Source organism: Myxine glutinosa, chromosome 6, assembly GCF_964187855.1.
Source record: "Myxine glutinosa chromosome 6, kmMyxGlut1.1, whole genome shotgun sequence".
NCBI classification, from domain to species: Eukaryota; Metazoa; Chordata; class Myxini; order Myxiniformes; family Myxinidae; genus Myxine; species Myxine glutinosa.
In genome coordinates, this window is record NC_136266.1 from 162,241,394 (window position 1) to 162,261,301 (window position 19,908).

General features: G+C 47.9%; 2 protein-coding genes across 7 annotated transcripts in view; one reads left to right on the forward strand and one right to left on the reverse strand.

Moving 5' to 3' along the window:
* LOC144892693 (protein FAM200C-like) overlaps window positions 1–19,908 on the reverse strand; it is a 1,175,895-nt gene that overhangs the window by 560,286 nt on the left and 595,701 nt on the right. The window lies entirely within an intron of this gene.
* The window catches only part of KCNAB2 (potassium voltage-gated channel subfamily A regulatory beta subunit 2), a 214,426-nt gene that overhangs the window by 157,673 nt on the left and 36,845 nt on the right, over window positions 1–19,908 (forward strand). For all 6 annotated transcript variants that reach the window (XM_078780853.1, XM_078780851.1, XM_078780852.1 and 3 more), the window contains 3 exons: window positions 1,468–1,512; window positions 7,749–7,793; window positions 18,395–18,438. In XM_078780853.1, the coding sequence (XP_078636979.1) occupies window positions 1,468–1,512; window positions 7,749–7,793; window positions 18,395–18,438 (134 nt within the window). The remainder of the gene's footprint in view (window positions 1–1,467; window positions 1,513–7,748; window positions 7,794–18,394; window positions 18,439–19,908) is intronic.

The following is a 19,908-nucleotide window of genomic DNA, read 5'->3' on the forward strand; positions in this document are numbered from 1 at the left end:
AATTTTTTCTGTTCAGTACTTTCGGAGATATAGAGGTGCAAAGTTTTTCGGTTTTTCCAAGATGGCGGCCGAACCACGTCACCGATGACGTCATCAATTGGGCACAGTCTATTCCAGGGCAAGAACAATATGTGTGCAAAGTTTGGCGATTCCACGTGCAACGGTGTAGACGCAGTGCTGCAAACAGACAGACAGACAGACAAACAGACAAACAGACAGACAGACAGACAAACGAACAGATCACCATACTTGCCGGAAAATTTTTTCCGGCAAGTAACAAACCAACCAACATACTTGCCGGAATCTTTTCCGGCAAGTAACAAGAAACCGGAGTGAAAACTGAGTACTCCCTTTCAGCGTGCGTCATTGCCTCTCCATTCCATTGCATTGTTTATTGCATTGTACGGAAGCCTCTCCTCAGTGAAAGACACATGAAAGCCCGCTTGGAGTTTGCAAAAAAGCATCGAAAGGGCTCTCAGACTGAGAAACAAGATTCTGTGGTCTGATGAAACCAAGATTGAACTGTTTGGCTTCCGTCTGGCCACTCTGCCATAAAGCCCAGATCGGTGGAGTGTTGCAGTGATGGTTGTCCTTCTGGAAGTTTCTCCCATCTCCACACAGGATCTCTGGAGCTCAGCCAGAGTGACCATCGGGTTCTTGGTCACCTCTCTTACCAAGGCCCTTCTGCCCCGATTGCTCAGTTTTGCCGGGCGGCCAGCTTTAGGAATAGTCCTGGTTGTTCCAAACTTCTTCCATTTAAGAATTATGGAGGCCACTGTGCTCTTGGGAACCTTCAATGCAGCAGAGATTTTTTTGTAGGCTTCCCCAGATCTGTGCCTCGACACAATCCTGTCTCTGAGCTCTGCAGGCAGTTCCTTCGACCTCATGGCTTGGTTTTTGCTCTGATATGCATTGTCAGCTGTGAGACCTTATATAGACAGGTGTGTGCCTTTCCAAATCATGTCCAATCAATTGAGTTTACCACAGGTGGACTCCAATCAAGGTGTAGAAACATCTCAGAGATGATCAAGATAAATGGGAGGCACCTGAGCCAAATTTCAAGTGTCATGGCAAAGGGTCTGAATACTTATGTCAATGTGATATTCAGTTTTTTCTATTGAATAAATTTGGAAAACTTTATAAAATGCTGTTTTCTCTTTGTCATTATGGGGTATTGAGGGTAGATTGATGGGGGAAAAAATGAATTTAAGCGATTTCAGTATAACTATAAGGCTGCAACATAACAATGTGAAAAAAGTGAAGGGGTCTGAATACTTTCTGAATGCACTGTCTAATACTTTGATACGGTACAACCAACAATTATAATTCCTTTACTGATATGTGAAGATTCCTAACGGATCCTTTTGTGTTATTTAAAGCTGGCTGCTTTCAGACGGTGCAAGATTCTTCAAGTTATTTATGTCGGCAAACTCTTCACCAAATTTATTCTGTGCATGTCTTCTGCAGAGCCGAGGTTGTTTTGGGCAACATCATAAAGAAGAAAGGCTGGAGGTAATGTTGCATGTGCATGCATTATGAAACAACCTGGAGAACGTGCTGTTTTTGCAAGGATTTCAGCATCTTTCAAAATGTTAATTACATTTCCGAAGTTTAACATTAATTGATAAAATCGTCATCTTGTGTGCCGAGCTTGCGTTATTATTGCTGGGAGCACAGCTGTGCCGTTGATGCATTGCCTCCTAAAGGCTACAGCGGGAATTTGTAACTTGCTCCAGGGTGCCAGCGATAACTTGCCTCCTCTTTGCAAAACACATCGTGGGATCTTTAACGTCCACCAGCTAATACGAGCAAATGGGACGCAAATGTGTAATGTCCATCCGAGAGACGGCTGGACCAGTTTAAAGTAGACAGTTTAACGACCAGCCCAGCTGAGGCGAGTGTGCATGCTTCTCGACTCTCTGCCAGGTCAGATTATCGTACTGTATTTTTATTTTGACTTGTGTGTTTATTTGGTTGCCTAAACCACTGGATGGGGTGAGTTGAAATTTTGTGGTGTCTGTGGAGCTTTTACGCATGAAAAAAATTGTAATAGTGGGGGTACGGGAGGGTAGAGGGTGGGGTGACGATTCAAATTTTCTATGTAATTGTGCACCACATATATATATATATATATATATATATATATATATATATATATATATATATATATATATATATATATATATATATATATATATATATATACTAGTGGGGTCACCCGTGGGAATCCCACGAGTATGGCGGGTATGGACGTGTGTGACATTTGGACATCTTGATTTAGATGCTGCACATCAAATTTTACAAAATGGTTAAAATGGTGTGATGAACACAATTTATTTATTTCACATATGTGACCCCTCACTCCTCTCCACACTCATGCCTCTCCAATGCCACTCCTCCTCACACTCCTCTCCAATACCTCCTCACACCCCTCTCCAATACCTCCTCACACTCCTCTCCAATACCTCCTCACACTCCTCTCCAATACCTCCTCACACTCCTCTCCAATACCTCCTCACACTCCTCTCCAATACCTCCTCGCACTCCTCTCCAATACCTCCTCGCACTCCTCTCCAAAACCTCCTCGCACTCCTCTCCAATACCTCCTCGCACTCCTCTGCAATACCTCCTCGCACTCCTCTCCAATACCTCCTCGCACTCCTCTCCAATACCTCCTCGCACTCCTCTCCAATACCTCCTCACACTCCTCTCCAACCCCTCACACTCCTCGCCAACCCCTCACACTCCTTGCCAACCGCTCACACTCCTCTCCAACCCCTCACACTCCTCTCCAACCCCTCACACTCCTCTACAACCCCTCACACTCCTCTCCAACCCCTCACACTCCTCTTCAACCATTCACACTCCTCTCCAATCCCTCACATTCCTCTCCAATCCCTCACACTCATCTCCAATCCCTCACACTCCTCTCCAATCCCTCACACTCTTCTCCAATCATTCACACTCCTCTCAAATCCCTCACACTCCTCTCAAATCCCTCACACTCCCCTTCAATTCCTCATACTCCCCTCCAATTGCGCCTCACTTGCCTCTCCAATCACGCCTCACTCTCCCCTCCAATCGCTCCTCACTCGCCTCTCCAATCGCTCCTCATTCTCCAACCCCTCGCTCCTCTCCAACCCATCGCTCCTCTCCAACCCATCGCTCCTCTCCAACACCTCCTCACACTCCTCTCCAATGCCTCACTCCTCTCCAACCCCTCACTCTCCTCTCCAACTCCTCACACTCCTCTCCTCTCCAACCCCTCACACTCCTCTCCAATCCCTCACACTCCTCTCCAACCCCTCACACTCCTCTACAATCCCTCACACTCCTCTCCAATCCCTCACACTCCTCTCCAATCCCTCACACTCCTCTCCAATCCCTCACACTCCTCTCCAATCCCTCACACTCCTCTCCAATCCCTCACACTCCTCTCCAATCCCTCACACTCCTCTCCAATCCCTCACACTCCTCTCCAATCCCTCACACTCCTCTCCAATCCCTCACACTCCTCTCCAATCCCTCACACTCCTCTCCAATCCCTCACACTCCTCTCCAATCCCTCACACTCCTCTCCAACCCCTCACACTCATCTTCAATTCCTCATACTCCCCTCCAATCGCGCCTCTCCAATCGCTCCTCACTCGCCTCTCCAATCGCTCCTCACTCGCCTCTCCAATCGCTCCTCACTCGCCTCTCCAATCGCTCCTCACTCACCTCTCCAATCGCTCCTCACTCTCAAACCCCTCGCTCCTCTCCAACCCTCCTCATCGTTGTTGCAGCAGCATTCTGTGCGGTTGTCCCGTCTCGTGCGGTCTCTGTGCGGTTCTTGCTACATCCTGTTCAAGTCTGCATTGACGTTCGTCGACGGACTCGTTCGCCCGTCTCATTCGTTTTTGTTTTTTATCCTGTTCAAGTCTGCGTTCTTCATCGACCATCCCATTCATTTTGGAAATGGAAGTTTCCACGCACGCATGAATTGTCACGATCCTCAAGAGGAAGTGTCTCGTAATTATCAAATGACAAATGGCAAGTAAATTACATTGTGAAAATTAAAGATTTCAAATAAACCTATTTAAAGTGGATGCGCACATAACTAATAAAAAAAAAACGAAGAAATATCTCTCAGTAATTTCTTGAAACATATTTTACCTCCGGATAATAATGTTGAATGAAATAATAAAGAACGAAGATATATATGTCGTTTTTGTGCTGACTCTCATGAAACGTAAAAGTAATAAATGTTAACGGAAAAGAAAAAACGAATTTTTAATATATGTCGACATTTTCCCCTACTGTTATTTTAGGCGGTGTATTTTCGTGTATCATCGTGGCGCGATTTTTAAAAATATATCCCGGCAATTTCCCGTGTGTGCATGAATGTTCTCAATTATTTCTGACACCGAGTCTAAAACCATCGATAAAAATTAAATCAGATGGTGAATTCGAGATAAAATCGTGAGGGTGACTCTCAATGAATGGGCTTTAGTTTACAGGCCTTTGAGAAATCATTTCGTTCCATAAACGGAAACTTTCTTGGGATTCTCTGCCCGTTTTTTTTCAACCGAATCTAACACTATGTTAATGACTGTTAAAAATGAAATGATATATCGAATTAGAATTGAAATAAACCTGTGTGAGAGAGAAAGACAGCATGGGCCTAACTAAACAGGCCTCAAAGCCATTCGAGGTAATAAAATGGTGGATATTTGTTTACATGAAGCCTCTCCAAGAATGGGTGGAGCTATGGGTGGAGCTAATCTGCAAACGGACTAAGCCACACCCCCGGACAGACGGACAGAATCACCTTCGCCTATTATAATATAGATACACAATACAATACAATACCACGCCACATATACAGTATGTACAATACTATATATATATATATATATGTATGTATGTATATATATATATATATATATATATATATATATATACAGTGAAACCTTGACTTACGAGTTTAATTCGTTCTGTGACCGAGCTCGTAACTCAATTTGCTCGTTTCTCAAATTAAATTTCCCCATTAAAATGCATTGAAATGCTATTAATCCGTTCCAGCCCGCCAAAAACCACACCAATTTTTTTTTAAATATACAGTATATATAAAAATATCTCGCGCTTTATATTTCACCTGTATGCAGCATACAAGTTGGCAGGATGGCCTGGACTGGAGGTACGCACACTTGACTCTAAACTGTCCAGCCTGGGTTTGAATCCCAACCCAGCTATAACCTGTCATGTCGGTGTTTCACAGGCAGGGTGATTCATCAATGTGTGTACCGCTAAACTGGGCGCCCCGTTTGCGTCCCATTAGTTGTTGGATGTTAAGGATCTCACCGTGTTTTCCACAAAGAGAAGGCGAGCTATCGCCGGCACTCTGAACAAGTTGTGGCCTGGCATGCTCTTCTCCTCTGCCGTTATATACGTCCTCCTCGGCATCTTTTTCCAGAAGAGCCCTGTCTCGTCACAGTTGAAGATTTGCTGGGGGATGTATCGTTCGGCTTCTATCAGTTCGGCAAAAGTTATCATAAAATCTTCAGCTGCCTTCACATCTGCCTCACCAAGTCGACAACACGCACACCTCGCTCATGATTTTCGACGATTGCGTGTTTTATATCCAAGCACATCATCCTCTTCTTCTTTTCAGTACTGCCCTTGGCACTCAATTTCTTAGGACCCATGGTTAAAACTAAGAAATTTTCCAAAATAACCAAAATGCGAAAACAAAGCAGCAGCTATATACGGCAGAGATGCTTGCACGGCAAGATAACCACGTGACCGGAACCCACCTGGTGGCGGGTGGCGTAAGCTCGTAACTCAGATCTCGGCTCACATATCAAAGCAATAAACCGCCCGAGCGACGGCTCGTATCTCGGAAAACTCGTAAGTTGGTGCACTCGTAAGTCAAGGTTTCACTGTATATATATATACACATATATAATATAATATACGAGGGGCAGTCAATAAGTAACCTTAAAGTATTTTTCACAACTTGTTTATTGCATGTACGTGTGTAACAACTGTTATGTTTCAACATAATCTCCAATGCATTCAATGCATTTTTCCACCTCTTTAAAAAGGCCTGGATTCCTCTAGATTCCTCTAGTAATACAAAAAATTGGGCTGCTTGTGTAGCCTTTGGTGCACTGCCTCTTGGACGTCTTCGTTGGATCGGAATGTGGTTCCACCAAGCACCCCAAAGTGGACCAACGATGTGGTAATCCGAAGGGGCGAGGTGTGGCAAGTAGGGTGGATGAGGAAGACACTCAAAATGCAGGTCTTCGATTGTTGCAGCTGTAGCACGGGCAGTATGGGGCCGAGCATTGTCATGCTGCAGCAAAACACCGGTAGGTGGTAGTCCACGACGTTTTGATCTGATTGCTGGTTTCAGATGTTTTTTAAGGAGGTCGCAGTATGATGCACTGGTGACTGTGGTCCCTCTGAGAATGTAATGCTCTACAAGTGGGCCTCGGCTATCACGGAAGAGTATCAGCATCACTTTTCCAGCGGACGGCTGTGTGCGGAATTTTTTGGGCTTTGTTGAAGTTGAATGGTGCCACTCTTTGTTTGCCCTCTTCGTTTCTGGCTGGAAGTAGTTGACCCAGCTTTCATCCCCAGTCACTACACGCTGTAAGAAAGCATCTCCTTCTGGTTCGTAACGTCGCAGAAGTTCTTCACATGCGTCCACTCGCCGTTCTTTCAGTTTGGTTGCGAGTTGCGAGTTTGGTACCCACCTTGCAAACACTTTGCGGAACCCCAGCACGTTGTGAATGATATGGTGTGCTGAACCATGGCTAATGTTCAATTCGGAGACCACTTCATCCAGCGTAATGTGACGGTTTTCCCTTAGCACGCGCTTAACTCCTGCAACCATTTCTGGTGTGTCGGCTGTGTGAGGCCGCCCGAGCGAGCAGCGTCTGCCACACTGGACACTCCACTTTTAAACTTCCTGTCCCAGTCATACACCTGCTGCAGTGATAAACATGCGTCACCATATTGCATCTTCATTCTGCAATGGATTTCACTGGGATTCACACCCTCACTTCCCAAGAAACGGATGACAGAACGTTGCTCCTCCCTGGTGCATGCTTCTAAGGGAGCCGCCATCTTGAAACTGCTCTGCTGACCTTACCATGTGGAGCAGGTTTCTCTCTGTCTTGTCATCTCTCCTCTCAGTCTCGTCCTCCTCAAGTGCATGAGTGAAGGTTATTTGTTAAGCTGGTGCAGTTTTGGGATGTGTGGGGTTCATTTATTCATTTATACCGTCTATGATTGCTGCTGTGCGAACATAATCTTCTGCCCCTTCGCTACCTATAATAAATTCCTATATTGATGAAGCCTTGTGTGTTCGTCAGGAGCAGGTTCCATAGCATTTAGCGAGATTAGCTTATTGATCCGTCAGACAGGCAGATTGGGTTCACACGAAAACACAATAAATAAACGCCTATCGCTGACACAACTTCAATCGGCACTTTCTGTAAGCAGATTCATCGCGGCCGTGTGTTCTAAGATGCCGATTCACTCTAAATTAACCTGGTGGACATAGAGATCGTTTCCTTCCATACCCGTCGAGCGGTGTGGCGGTCATCGAAGATCACCTGACCATTACACTATGTTCCGCCACTTTATAGTCGGTCACCACTAAAAAGCTTTTATCATTATTTTCTTTTTCTTGAGTTTTAAGAAGAGAAGTGAAGCTTGAGCTCAGAATTTTATTTCTCCGATTCTTCTTCTCCCTGTAGGCGATCAAGTATTGTGATTACAACGAAGATCTACTGGGGAGGAAAGTAAGTCTGAAGAGAACGGCAGAGCATTTAAAATACGGAACATGGAATAATCGGTAACATGTTATCCATCTGATGCTGTCTTTCCTGTCTGTCGTACATGGTGGATTTGATAAGAAACGTAAATTGGGGAATTGAAGGTATTTTTCTTGCATCTACCATCTTTCATTGTTACTTTCTTCGACTGAAGGGAAGTTTTTCACTGAACATCTTAATGGTGTACTTCATAGTAAGGGCATTTTATGAGATATTTCACAAATCTGTTAACTAAATTGTTACCAAAAAATTTCTTCACCAATATGTTTGTAAAGGTGTGTAATAACATGTGTTAAAATGTTGAAGTTCAACTCCCGTGGGAAACCCAGAAAAAAAGCTGTTGAATTCGGGTACCGAAAAATTATTTTCGAGAATTTTTATTTTTTTTAATCGGCCCTTAAGTAACTTATGAGGGGTCAAATAAGGGTTTTTCATGATTCTGAGTTGATTGTTAACATTTATATTTTCACTTTTACATTTACACACAAAGTAGCTTTTATTTCACATACATATATAATACTCAAGAGTTATTTCTCAGTCACAATGTCAGAAGTTTCAACAGTCATTGTCTATGTTTTTTTCAGACTCAACAACATCATGACTGCAGTTTCTGCATGTAATGCCATTACAGACTCCACAGGCCGAGATGCACGTGACCCCATTCTTCTTGCAGCTGCATCGCCGGTTGCTGCAATCTCCATGACAATTACAGCTCGTGAACTGCAATAGCTCCTCAGGAGCCGAGGGGTCCAGTGTTGGAACTGGCTCATACCCATGCACACCTATTGTCCATCCATAGTCACTGGGGTTCAGAGACATGCTCTGTAGAAGGATCCAGTCCCGGGCCTGCAGGTAGGCACGGAGTGAATGTTGTGCAGCTGCACCCTCTGTTGGAGGTAGAGTCTCTGGTTTGATCACTCCTGCCGCTGCCTTCCTTGAGAACATGTTGTACCGAATTTCACCCAATGTAGTATCTCGTCCATGGTAAATGTACTTGAAAATCGCAGTACCAGCCTGAATCACTGTTTCCTTGGTGGCTTCTGTGTCAAGGAAGATGTTGATGTACTCAGCCGCGTCCCCTTCGCAAAACCTAAAAGCTCAGCGAGGGGGAGAAACATGATCGCGTTCGTTCCTATCTGTTTCCTGTTCGTAAATGGAATAATCTTTACTTCAGTTCCTCTCAGGATCTTAGCTTTGTCGAGTGCCTTCAACTTCACCCGGGGGAAAGCTGCTGTTGTCTGTGGATCTGGCAAAGGTGGTGCCGGAGAGGTGACTTCGATCCAACCCATTGAGTGAAAGGGAGTGTTTCCGTGAATAGAGACAATGTTTAAATCTATATTGTCTCCAACAAACTGAGTGACTGCATTGTTTGTTTCCCCAACCTCCATAAAGACCACCTGATAATTACTTGACAATTCACTTTCACTGGCTGGCACTTTGGCTGTCATCACTGATTGATCCTCAAGCGCAGCATCAACCGCAACCTCATCATTGATCTGTTCATCGGTTTCCTCCACAATGGTGTCAAGAGTGCCAGAAGTATCTGGAACATCATCTCCACTCCTACTATTAAGGAAGCAGTATTTGTAGTTTTGTGTCTCCGTGTAAGACTCAGTGTATCCCAGCTGGTGGAACTTGTTAAGCATCCATTTTGACCCAAATCTATGATCAAGTTGTATGGCAAGCCCCATTTGGTGTGGTAATACTCCAGACCGAGGTCGACAGGCCTTAATAAAATTCTGCCCCCAAACGGCAACTCTTTCGTCTGTCTTGACAATCGGTCTCAAGAACATATGAAGGCTTGCAGGAACAAGTGTCAGCTGACTATCGATGTCAGTCATACTGTGTGTGGTGGGGTATGACTTTGGACCTAAATCAATCAAGGCAATATCATTGGATATGAACTTGAGTGCCGTCTTTATGATCTGAGTCTTCTCATCTCCATGGTCAAGATTAGCATGATGCGATCGCAGAATATTGTCGGTGCCATCTTTGAGACAGAGTACATCTGCCCTTCTTTCCTGTGTTGTGAAATACAAGGTGTCTTCGTATTTCTCTAGAAGTTTTATCTTTAGCCAATGCTTTGAATAAGAAAGGCTCTTCTCTGGTGACTGATCAAACTCCTGCAGCTTTTCATGGACTTGGTCCATGTTCATTACCCCATGCTCTAATTCTGAGTCTAACCATTCGCAGAATTCAATAAAAACTGCCTCTCGCTCCTCATCAATACTCCTCTGTCCTCTCTTCCTTTTTCCTTCCTCATCAGTCTTGGACAAACTGTCACCTCTCGCAAACATAAGTTTGCATCGCAAATGGTACAGTGTTTCTTCTGCTACCAAGTCGTTGATCCCTTCCAGGCGTCCAGTGACTTCAGTGCCCCAGTCATCCCCGCGACTCCGTGCTGTCTTCAGCAAGCTTGCCTTCAGTGTATCTGCAGTCAAATTATCTGGCACTCTGTATTTCTTTCTAGCTTGTGCTGGATTATTTTTGTAGAGCTGGGCTGGTTGGTTGCAAAGAATGCATACATCCTTATACAGGAGGTCAACTGACTGTGATCTTCTAGAACTGCAGCCAGTTGATGAACTGAACTCACAAGTAGTGCGTCTTCTCTTCAACTTTGATGACTCTTTCTCTGCCTTTGATGCTTGAGCTGACTTCTTGGTGGTTGCAACAAAGTTGTTGTACAGATCATTTTTACACTTCTGGTGGTACCTCAGTTTTCCTTCCTTTTGAGCCTCCTTGATACGTTCCACAACAGTAACATTTTCGACAGTTTCTGCTTGTTTCAATAAAGTTGAGTATCCCTTTGGAGTTGCCTGTATGAACCTTTCAGCTGGTGTATCCGAGCGTGCACAGATGAAGCAATTGAGCACAGGTGGAGTAACGTCTTCATCCATATTGCTAGACTCCATGTCCTGCAAAGTAGAAAATGAGATATATTTAGAAATTATTTTTCCACAAAGGAGTGTCTGTGGTGAAATATAAATGTTAACAATCAACTCAGAATCATGAAAAACCCTTATTTGACCCCTCATAAGTTACTTAAGGGCCGATTTAAAAAAATAAAAATTCTCGAAAATAATGTTTCGGTACCCGAATTCAACAGCTTTTTTTCTGGGTTTCCCACGGGAGTTGACCTTCAACATGTTATTACACACCTTTACAAACATATTGGTGAAGAAATTTTTTGGTAACAATTTAGTTAACAGATTTTCATATGTTTCCCTTACTATCAGTAGAAATTACACATCAAAATTTCAAATGCACGCAATCTTAAAATAAGTAATTTTTTTAGGTTGAATGCTCTAGTCACGGACTATATAATCCTCATCGAGGCCAGGCCTTAAATAAAAGGGCTGCATTGACAGAAAAGTGAAGAGAGAGAATCGTCTAAGAGTTTTGAGGAAGTAAAAAAAATCTGCTGTTGGAAAAGGGGAAGGTCGTAAGTGTTTTGGAAGGTAAAGAGTTCCATAGTTTTGCAGTGGAGGGGAAGAGACACACATCACAATGGCCCACCCTTGAGTTGCCAATGGCCATGCAATAATCATGAGATATCGTGACTTTTCGAGTATTCCGTGGTCTCGTTAATAGGTACACAAGCAGCAAGTTATTGGGAGCAGAAACTGAAGTACTATCTGTAGAAAAAAGAAAGAGCCAACTTTGTGACATAATTAGAGTGGGTCGAGTTTTGAGGTCAGATTGGGAGAGTTAAGTTGGATTACTTTGGATTCAATTCAGCCATTTAGGTATGTGGAGCTAGAACCGCCCCAGATGTGAGAGCAGTGCTCTATACAAGGACAAATCAATCCTTTATATAGTTGAAGCAACTGTTGAGAGAAGAATCTTCGACATCTGACGGGGCTCCTAGTTTTTTCGAGGCAGAATTAGCTTTTTGTGCAATGTGTGGATTCTGGGATAAATTTGATGTTAAGGTAATACCTAGTAGGTTCATTGTAGAGGAGTTTTAGAGAGAGATGGAATATTAGATTTTAGGTGGGAGAGATTTCAGAGAGATTTATTTTAAAAGAATGTAACTTGGAGATAAAAGAGCATGATTTGAGTAGATGGAAAAAATATTCCAATTTTGGGAGGAAATGTCAATGAAACGATGAAGGTGTAGCGGCTACCGCTGGGTTTTCACAATCGCCTTGCACCTATCAAGGACGCGGAGCGATCACCATGCCGGGCTCGTCCAGGACGCCCGGGCAGGCCCGCGCTCAACTTGCCAGGCCGCAGCCAGGACGCTGGGCCACGCCCCCTCTCGCCTTTCCTGGGCAAACGCTCCGGGATAATATGTATATATATTGCTGCCCGATAAACGGGCTTTTCAGAGTGCCTGAGTGTTTGGTTTGAATAAAGCAACTCAGATGAATTCCAGCTTTTTGTCGCGTCCATTCTTCCGATCGACATGGGAGCCCCAGCTCCTTCATTGGTGACCTACCGACATGGACACGGCAGTCGCCCTTAAACTGCCTACCTTCTGGGAGGCTCACGTGGCGGTTTGGTTAGCACAGGTGGATTCCCTGTTCGCCCTGCGAGGCATCACGGCCGACGACACCCGCTTCCACCATGTGGTAGCAGCGCTCGGTTCGGCCACCGCGGCCCGCGCCCTGAGCCTCCTCGAGAGCCCGCCAGCCGCTGACAAATATGGCGCGATTAAGAAGCTTCTCCTCGACGCTTTCGCCCTCCCATCGGCGGAACGCGCACGGCGCCTGCTCGACCTGCCCGAGCTCGGCGACACGCGCCCTTCCGAGCGAATGGACTACATGCTTTCACTGCTCGGCGAGCACTCTCCGGCATTCCTGTTCTGGGAGCTGTTCCTCCGTCAGCTGCCTAACCCGGTACGCCTCGCCCTGGCAAGCACGACGATCACAGATCCCCGGGCCCTTGCCAGAGAAGCCGACAAGATCTCCGCCGCAGGTCAGCGCATCGCAGCGGCGACATGGGACCCACCGCCGTCCGACGCAACACCCATGGCGCCCGAGCACCCGGCACGGTCGACGACCGAACTGCCAACGCAATTGGCGGCCGCTACACCGAGCCGACCACCTCCAGCACGACGACCGGGGCCTCCACCTGACCAAGCATGGTGTTACTATCATGCCAGGTTCGGACAGAAGGCCCGGACATGCCGACCCCCGTGCACCTTCGGCAGGCCGGGAAACGGCCGGGCCGGCGTTCATTACCAGCCATGAGCGCCGGCCACACGGGCAACTTACTGTTCATCACGGATAAAGCGTCCGGACGGCGCTTCCTGTGCGACACCGGCGCCCAACTGAGCGTCATACCCGCCTCTGACCAGGACAGGCAATCCGCGCTTTGCGGCCCCTCCTTGGTTGCGGCCAACGGATCGACCATCCGCACCTTCGGCCCGCGCAACGTCACCCTCTGCTTCGGCGGCCAACGCTTTGCTTGGACGTTTGTAACCGCAAACGTGCCCATGGCTCTGCTAGGCGCCGACTTCCTCTGCGCACACGGACTGCTGGTGGACGTCCAACGGCGTCGTTTAATCAACGCCGAAACCTTCAGCTCCCTGGTATGCACATTGAGCAGCTCCGCGCCGACCGAGCTGGCATGCGCCGTCCCGGCGGCGAACGAGTTTGCTCGCCTGCTCACGGAGTTCCCGGCCCTCACGCGGCCGACGTTTTCGGCCGTCGCAGTACGGCATGGGATCGAGCACCACATACCAACCACGGGCCCGCCGGTCTACGCCAGGGCCCGCCGCCTCGACCCAGCCAAGCTCGCCGTGGCAAAGGCCGAATTCGACGCGTTGGAGCACCTCGGCATCGTGCGGCGCTCCGATAGCGCGTGGGCCTCGCCACTGCACATCGTGCCAAAGCCGGGGGGTGGATGGTGCCCGTGTGGCGACTACCGCCGTCTCAATGACGCTACCACCCCCGACAGGTACCCGATCCCGCATATCCAAGACTTCTCCGCCCGTCTGGCAGGACGGGTCATTTTTTCGAAAATTGATCTCATACGGGGATATCACCAGGTACCTGTCAGGGCGGCCGACGTCCCTAAAACGGCAGTCATCACGCCGTTCGGCTTATTCAAATTCTTGCGGATGCCGTTTGGTCTCAAGAACGCGGCTCAGGCGTTCCAGCGCTTGATGGACGGCGTGCTGCGTGACCTGCCGTTCCTTTTCGTTTACCTGGACGACATCCTCGTCGCCAGCACGTCCCGGGCCGAGCACCTCCTCCACCTCCGAACACTGTTCGGGCGCCTCAGCGAGCACGGCCTCATCGTCAACCCGGCCAAATGCCACTTCGGCACGACGGCCGTTGATTTTTTGGGCCACCACATCACCAAGAACGGGGCCGTGTCGCTGCCAACCAAGGTCGAGGCCATCACCACGTTCCCGCGTCCCCGCACCATAAAGGCCCTGCAGGAATTCCTGGGAATGGTGAATTTTTATCACCGCTTCGTGCCCCGTGCTGCTCAACTCATGCGGCCCCTCTACGCAGCCCTCCGGGGCAAGCCGGCTAAGCACGACATCGCCTGGTCCGCAGCAATGGATGCGGCCTTCCAAAGCTCAAAGCGGGCCCTCGCCGACGCAACAATGCTCGCTCACCCGGTGCTCAACGCTCCCATCGCCCTCAGCACGGATGCCTCCGACTACGCGGTGGGCGCCGTACATGAGCAATGGGTGAACGGGGTTTGGCAGCCACTCGCTTTTTTCAGCCGGCAGCTCCGGCCGAACGAGCTCAAATACAGCACGTTTGACCGGGAGCTCCTCGGTCTACACCTGGCCGCCCGCCATTTCCGCCACCTCCTGGAGGGCCGACCTTTCACGGCGTTCGTCGACCACAAGCCGTTGGTTTACACCATGGCCAAGGTCACGGAGCTGTGGTCGGCCCGCCAACAGCGCCACCTCTCCGCCGTGTCGGAGTTTACCACGGACATCCGGCACGTCACCGGCAAAAACAACGCCGTGGCCGACTGTCTTTCCCGGGCCAGCGCGAACGCGGTCCACCTGGGCGTGGACTTTGTGCTTATGGCGGCGGACCAAACCACCGACACCACGGTGCAAGCCCTCCGGGCGGCGGACACGGGCCTCCGCCTGGCCGACATCCCCTTCGCGGACACTGTCCTGCTCTGCGACGTCTCCCAAGGCCAGCCTCGCCCCATCGTGCCCGTCACCTGGCAACGCCGCATCTTCGCCTCCCTCCACGGCCTTTCCCACCCGGGCCGGAAAGCTTCCCAGAAGCTGGTGTCGGCGCGATTCGTCTGGCACGGCCTTCATCGGGACGTCCGCGATTGGACCAGCACCTGCACGGCCTGCCAACGGGCCAAGGTCCACCGACACACCCAGGCCCCGCTGGCACCTTTCACCGTGCCCGAACGACGTTTCGACCACGTCAACGTGGATCTGGTGGGCCCCCTCCCCCCGTCACGGGGGTTCACACACCTGCTCACCATGGTGGACAGGACCACCAGGTGGCCGGAGGCCGTTCCCCTCGTCTCCACCACCACCGCCGACGTGGCGCAGGCTTTCATCGCCACCTGGGTCGCCCGCTTCGGCGCACCGGCGGACCTCGTCAGACCGCGGACCACAGTTCACCTCCGAGCTGTGGGGCGCGGTCGCCCGCAACCAGGGGGTCAAGCTCCACCATACTACGGCCTACCACCCCCAAGCAAACGGGTTGTGCGAGCGATTCCACCGCTCCATGAAGGCCGCGCTCATGGCCGGCCTTCAAGACGGCAGTTGGGCCGACCGGCTGCCGTGGGTCCTTTTGGGACTCCGCACGGCCCCCAAGGAGGACCTCCAGGCATCCACCGCCGAGCTTGTCTATGGCCAGGCGCTACGCGTCCCGGGCGAATTCGTGCCCGACGCTACCAGTCCCTGGTCCGCAGCTCACCAGCGCTCGGACCTCCAGGAGGCCGCCCGACGGTTTGCCCCCGTGCCAACATCCCACCACGGTGACCCCCAGTCCTACGTCCCCCCAGCACTTCGCACAGCGGAGTATGTTTTTGTGCGTCACGACGCACATCGGGGGCCACTCCGGCCGCCGTACGACGGGCCCTTCCGGGTGCTGCGACGGGACGACAAGTCGTTCGTCATCGACATCGGCGGCAGGTCGGACCGGATTGCGGTGGACCGCCTCAAGCCGGCGCACGTGGACGTCGACCACCCACCACGGGTGGCCCTTCCGCCGCGGCGAGGCCGCCCCCCGTCCACGGTGCCCCCCACTCGACCGCCCACCACCACACCGGACCCCCTCCCACGACCCGCCAGGGGTCGCTTCGGCCGGGTCATCAGGACCCCCCTCAAATTGACCCTGCCGGTGCAAGTCGATTCTGGGGGGACGTGTGTAGCGGCTACCGCTGGGTTTTTACAATCGCCTTGCACCTATCAAGGACGCGGAGCGATCACCATGCCGGGCTCGTCCAGGACGCCCGGGCAGGCCCGCGCTCAACTTGCCAGGCCGCAGCCAGGACGCTGGGCCATGCCCCCTCTCGCCTTTCCTGGGCAAACGCTCCGGGATAATATGTATATATATTGCTGCCCGATAAACGGGCTTTTCAGAGTGCCTGAGTGTTTGGTTTGAATAAAGCAACTCGGATGAATTCCAGCTTTTTGTCGCGTCCATTCTTCCGATCGACGTGGGAGCCCCAGCTCCTTCAAAGGCTCCATTTTTCTCACGAATATAGTACATTTCCTAACGTTTTATTATATTATTTAAATATTGATTAATTTTCATGGAATTGAATATTGGTGTGCACCAACAATGGCTGCTAATTAACCAATAATTTGCATCATTTATTAGCAATTAAGCATTGCATTTAGCATTATAGACCTGGCAGTTTGTTTGATAAGTTAAAGTTGTTTCATTCTCCAGTTTGTGTGATAATGTATGAATTAAGGGCTGGTACGGGTTCAATGCCCGTTCCTGCTCATATTCCGACCCGCAATTGGCAAGCATTGCGCGCACGCCATAGACCCTTCACCATGAGTTTGATAATTGTATATTACAGCTAAACATTAGTATGATGAGCAAAGTAGTCAAATATTTCTATTTTTAAAGCAGGATTTTTCAATATTGCAATTGTATCATGTTGGAGATGGCCATTTTGAGTTTTAAAATCGAATTTATAACAGAGGATAACTCATGAAGTGCATAACAATAATAAATAATTAATGAGAATGACAAGGTATGTTGTAGAATAGGTGATGAATCTTTCCATTGTGCCCAACCAATAATTAAATAAGCATCCCATTCCGATTGAATGACGTGATGTTCACAACTTGAACAATGCAAATCTGATAAATCAATAAATCACTACTTTTGGAGGTTGGGAAGTAGCACTGGAGGTGGAGGTGCACAGTGTGAGGATATGGAGGGTAAGGGTTGAGGGTGGAAGGTGTAGTAGATGGTCAGGGAAAGAGAGGTATGGTGTGGGGGGGGGGGGGGGGGGGGGGAGGGGGAGGAGGGGTAGAGGGAAGATTTTGAGGGTAGTGTTTGAAGCATTCGACTTTTTTTTATGAATCTTTTATTTTATATGAATATTGTGTACCTTTGTTATGTATTTTGATTTTCAAGTGATGTACATATATGAAAAGTGTATTAGCTCCTGTTGGACTTGGTCTAAATTGGGGGCTTTTATTATGGATTGGGTCTCCTCCGTTAGTCCATCCGTACGTGCGTCCTCAACCATATCTCGGAGATTATGGACCGATTTTGTTTAGACTCGGAAAAAAGACAATACATGACGGTATACATATGCACATCATTATGTTTCGTGATGCGATCAAAGATGGGCGACTGGCAGCCATTTTAGTCATAAAAAAAAAAAAACGATGTTGAACACGTCTTCAACGATTTCTCAGACATGCATTTACCACTGTTTTTCTAACTTGCCACACAGATAATAAATGATATGATGGCTTACATATGCTTGGCATTTTCTTTCGAGATCAGATCCAAGATGGCCGACTAGCGACCATTTTGTTACTTAAACATGTCTCCAACCATTTCCGGAACATGCATGGTCTGATTTTGTTCAAACTTGGCACAAGCACAGCACATGACGTCATATACGTGCATCTCACTTTATTTTGCGATCTGAACAAAGATGGCTGACTGGTAGACTGGCGGCCATTTTAGTTGTAGAAAATCCGATATTGACCACGTCCTCAACCATTTCTCGGACATGCATTTCCAGATCTTGTTCAAACTTGGCACAAAGACAATACATGAGAGTATACATATGCAGAAGATTTTTTTTTTGTCTTGTAATTTGACCAAAGATGGCCGACTGACGGCCTTTAACTCCGTACAGCAAAATTACTAAAACCACTGGGGTGGTGACATCTTTTCCTTCTTGTTCCCTGTACAACTTTGTCATGTTTAGTTTAACTGTTTATATGCTTTGCTGTGCAATTCCCCTTTTAAGTTGATTACTGCTTGATCAACGGAGTTGATGTAGATGGTCTGATTTATGAATCCATCAACAGCAATGCTAACTTTTTACAGCTCATGTTAGATTATTCCTCACTGATCCAAGTACATGTACTTCAACTGATGCCCATGGCATTGTGTCACTGATATCCATTTAATTGGCAGAGCTGAGACAGAGCGTGGACTTTCAAGGAAGCACATCATCGAAGGTTTGGAAAAAAAGACATGACCTTTTGATTGATTTGCATGATTATGTATGAAAGAGCTTGTTTCTACTTATTTAATGAAATAGTTGTATGGTACAAAAGCTGAATGAAGCTACTTTTTTTTCATTTTAACGCATTGCAGTGAATGCATTGTGTGTGTAGATGCTGATTGAATTGTGTTTGCTGCATTTGGTATTACTAGGGCATGCCCGTACTATATCTATATCTAAAATTATATCCCCCCCCTCTATTTACATGAAATGGTTTGGTCCAAAGCGAACGGCTTGCGAGTGGTGACAATCCCCCCCCTCTATTTACATGCAATGGTGCACGCCTAGGGCGTGCCCGTACGTGGGTGCAAAAAAACATGCGTGCAAACAACAACAACAAAAAAAAACTTTGAAACCACGTGGCAGTAACGACCACAGAACCCCCCCCCTCTATTTACATGAATGGTTTGGTCCATTCGCAACGACCACAGAACCCCCCCCCCCCCCCCTCTATTTACATGCAATGGTTTGGTCCAAAGCGAACGGTTTGGTCCATTCGATGTGATTCGATGATTCGATGTGAATGGTTTGGTCCATTCGCAACGACCACAGAACCCCCCCCTCTATTTACATGAATGGTTTGGTCCATTCGCAAAGCCCTCTGCAAGCTCTCTGATTGGTTGAATCGTTTTTTGGACATAGCTCGGTAAGTAATTGTCCGATTAATATGAAACCTTGAAAAGGCACATCCTCGGGTCCCCAGCAATATACCTGGCAAGTTAAAAGTATATCGGACCCGTGGTTGTCGAGAAACAGCGGTCACAGACAGACAAACGTACAAACGTACAGACAGAGATTACTGGAATTATAGATAGATGGTAAAGCATCGAGATGAGCCGAATGCAAATTTTTGGAAATTTAATTCACACAAGACTATAAATTACACTCCAAGAAAACATTGTTTGCCAAGTTTACGTGGAAGCACACACAGTCTTGAAAGAAGATACTTAGCTGAACATACTTGAGCCTCGTCTTTTTGTTAACGTTACCTCGTTTGAAGGCAACTTTTTTATTTTGGGTCCTTTTTTATTAATAGCAATGATTTGAAATTGTATTCCAAGGTAAACTCACCTCTCCATCATGCAGTTTACAATTGGGTTTTATCTGCTTCAGAGGAGCAGCATTTCAGCAGCCGCAACCTTCTTGGGTTTTTGGATACTAGGGCATTGCCCGTACGTGGGTGCCCGTTCCTTGCCCAAAAAAAAAAAAAACGCTACCCGTACGCTCTACCCCGCCCGTACGCCCGTAAACAAAAAATAACAACGCTCTTCGCTTCCGCCCTTCGCTCTGACTGAATTGGGAGAAATAATGCGCATAAGAAATCGAATTACGTACCGTAATGGCGGTCAGCTCGTAACGCGCACACTGTCCGGAAGTTCGCATATCGCATATCTATCTATCTATCTATTAATGCCCATTTATT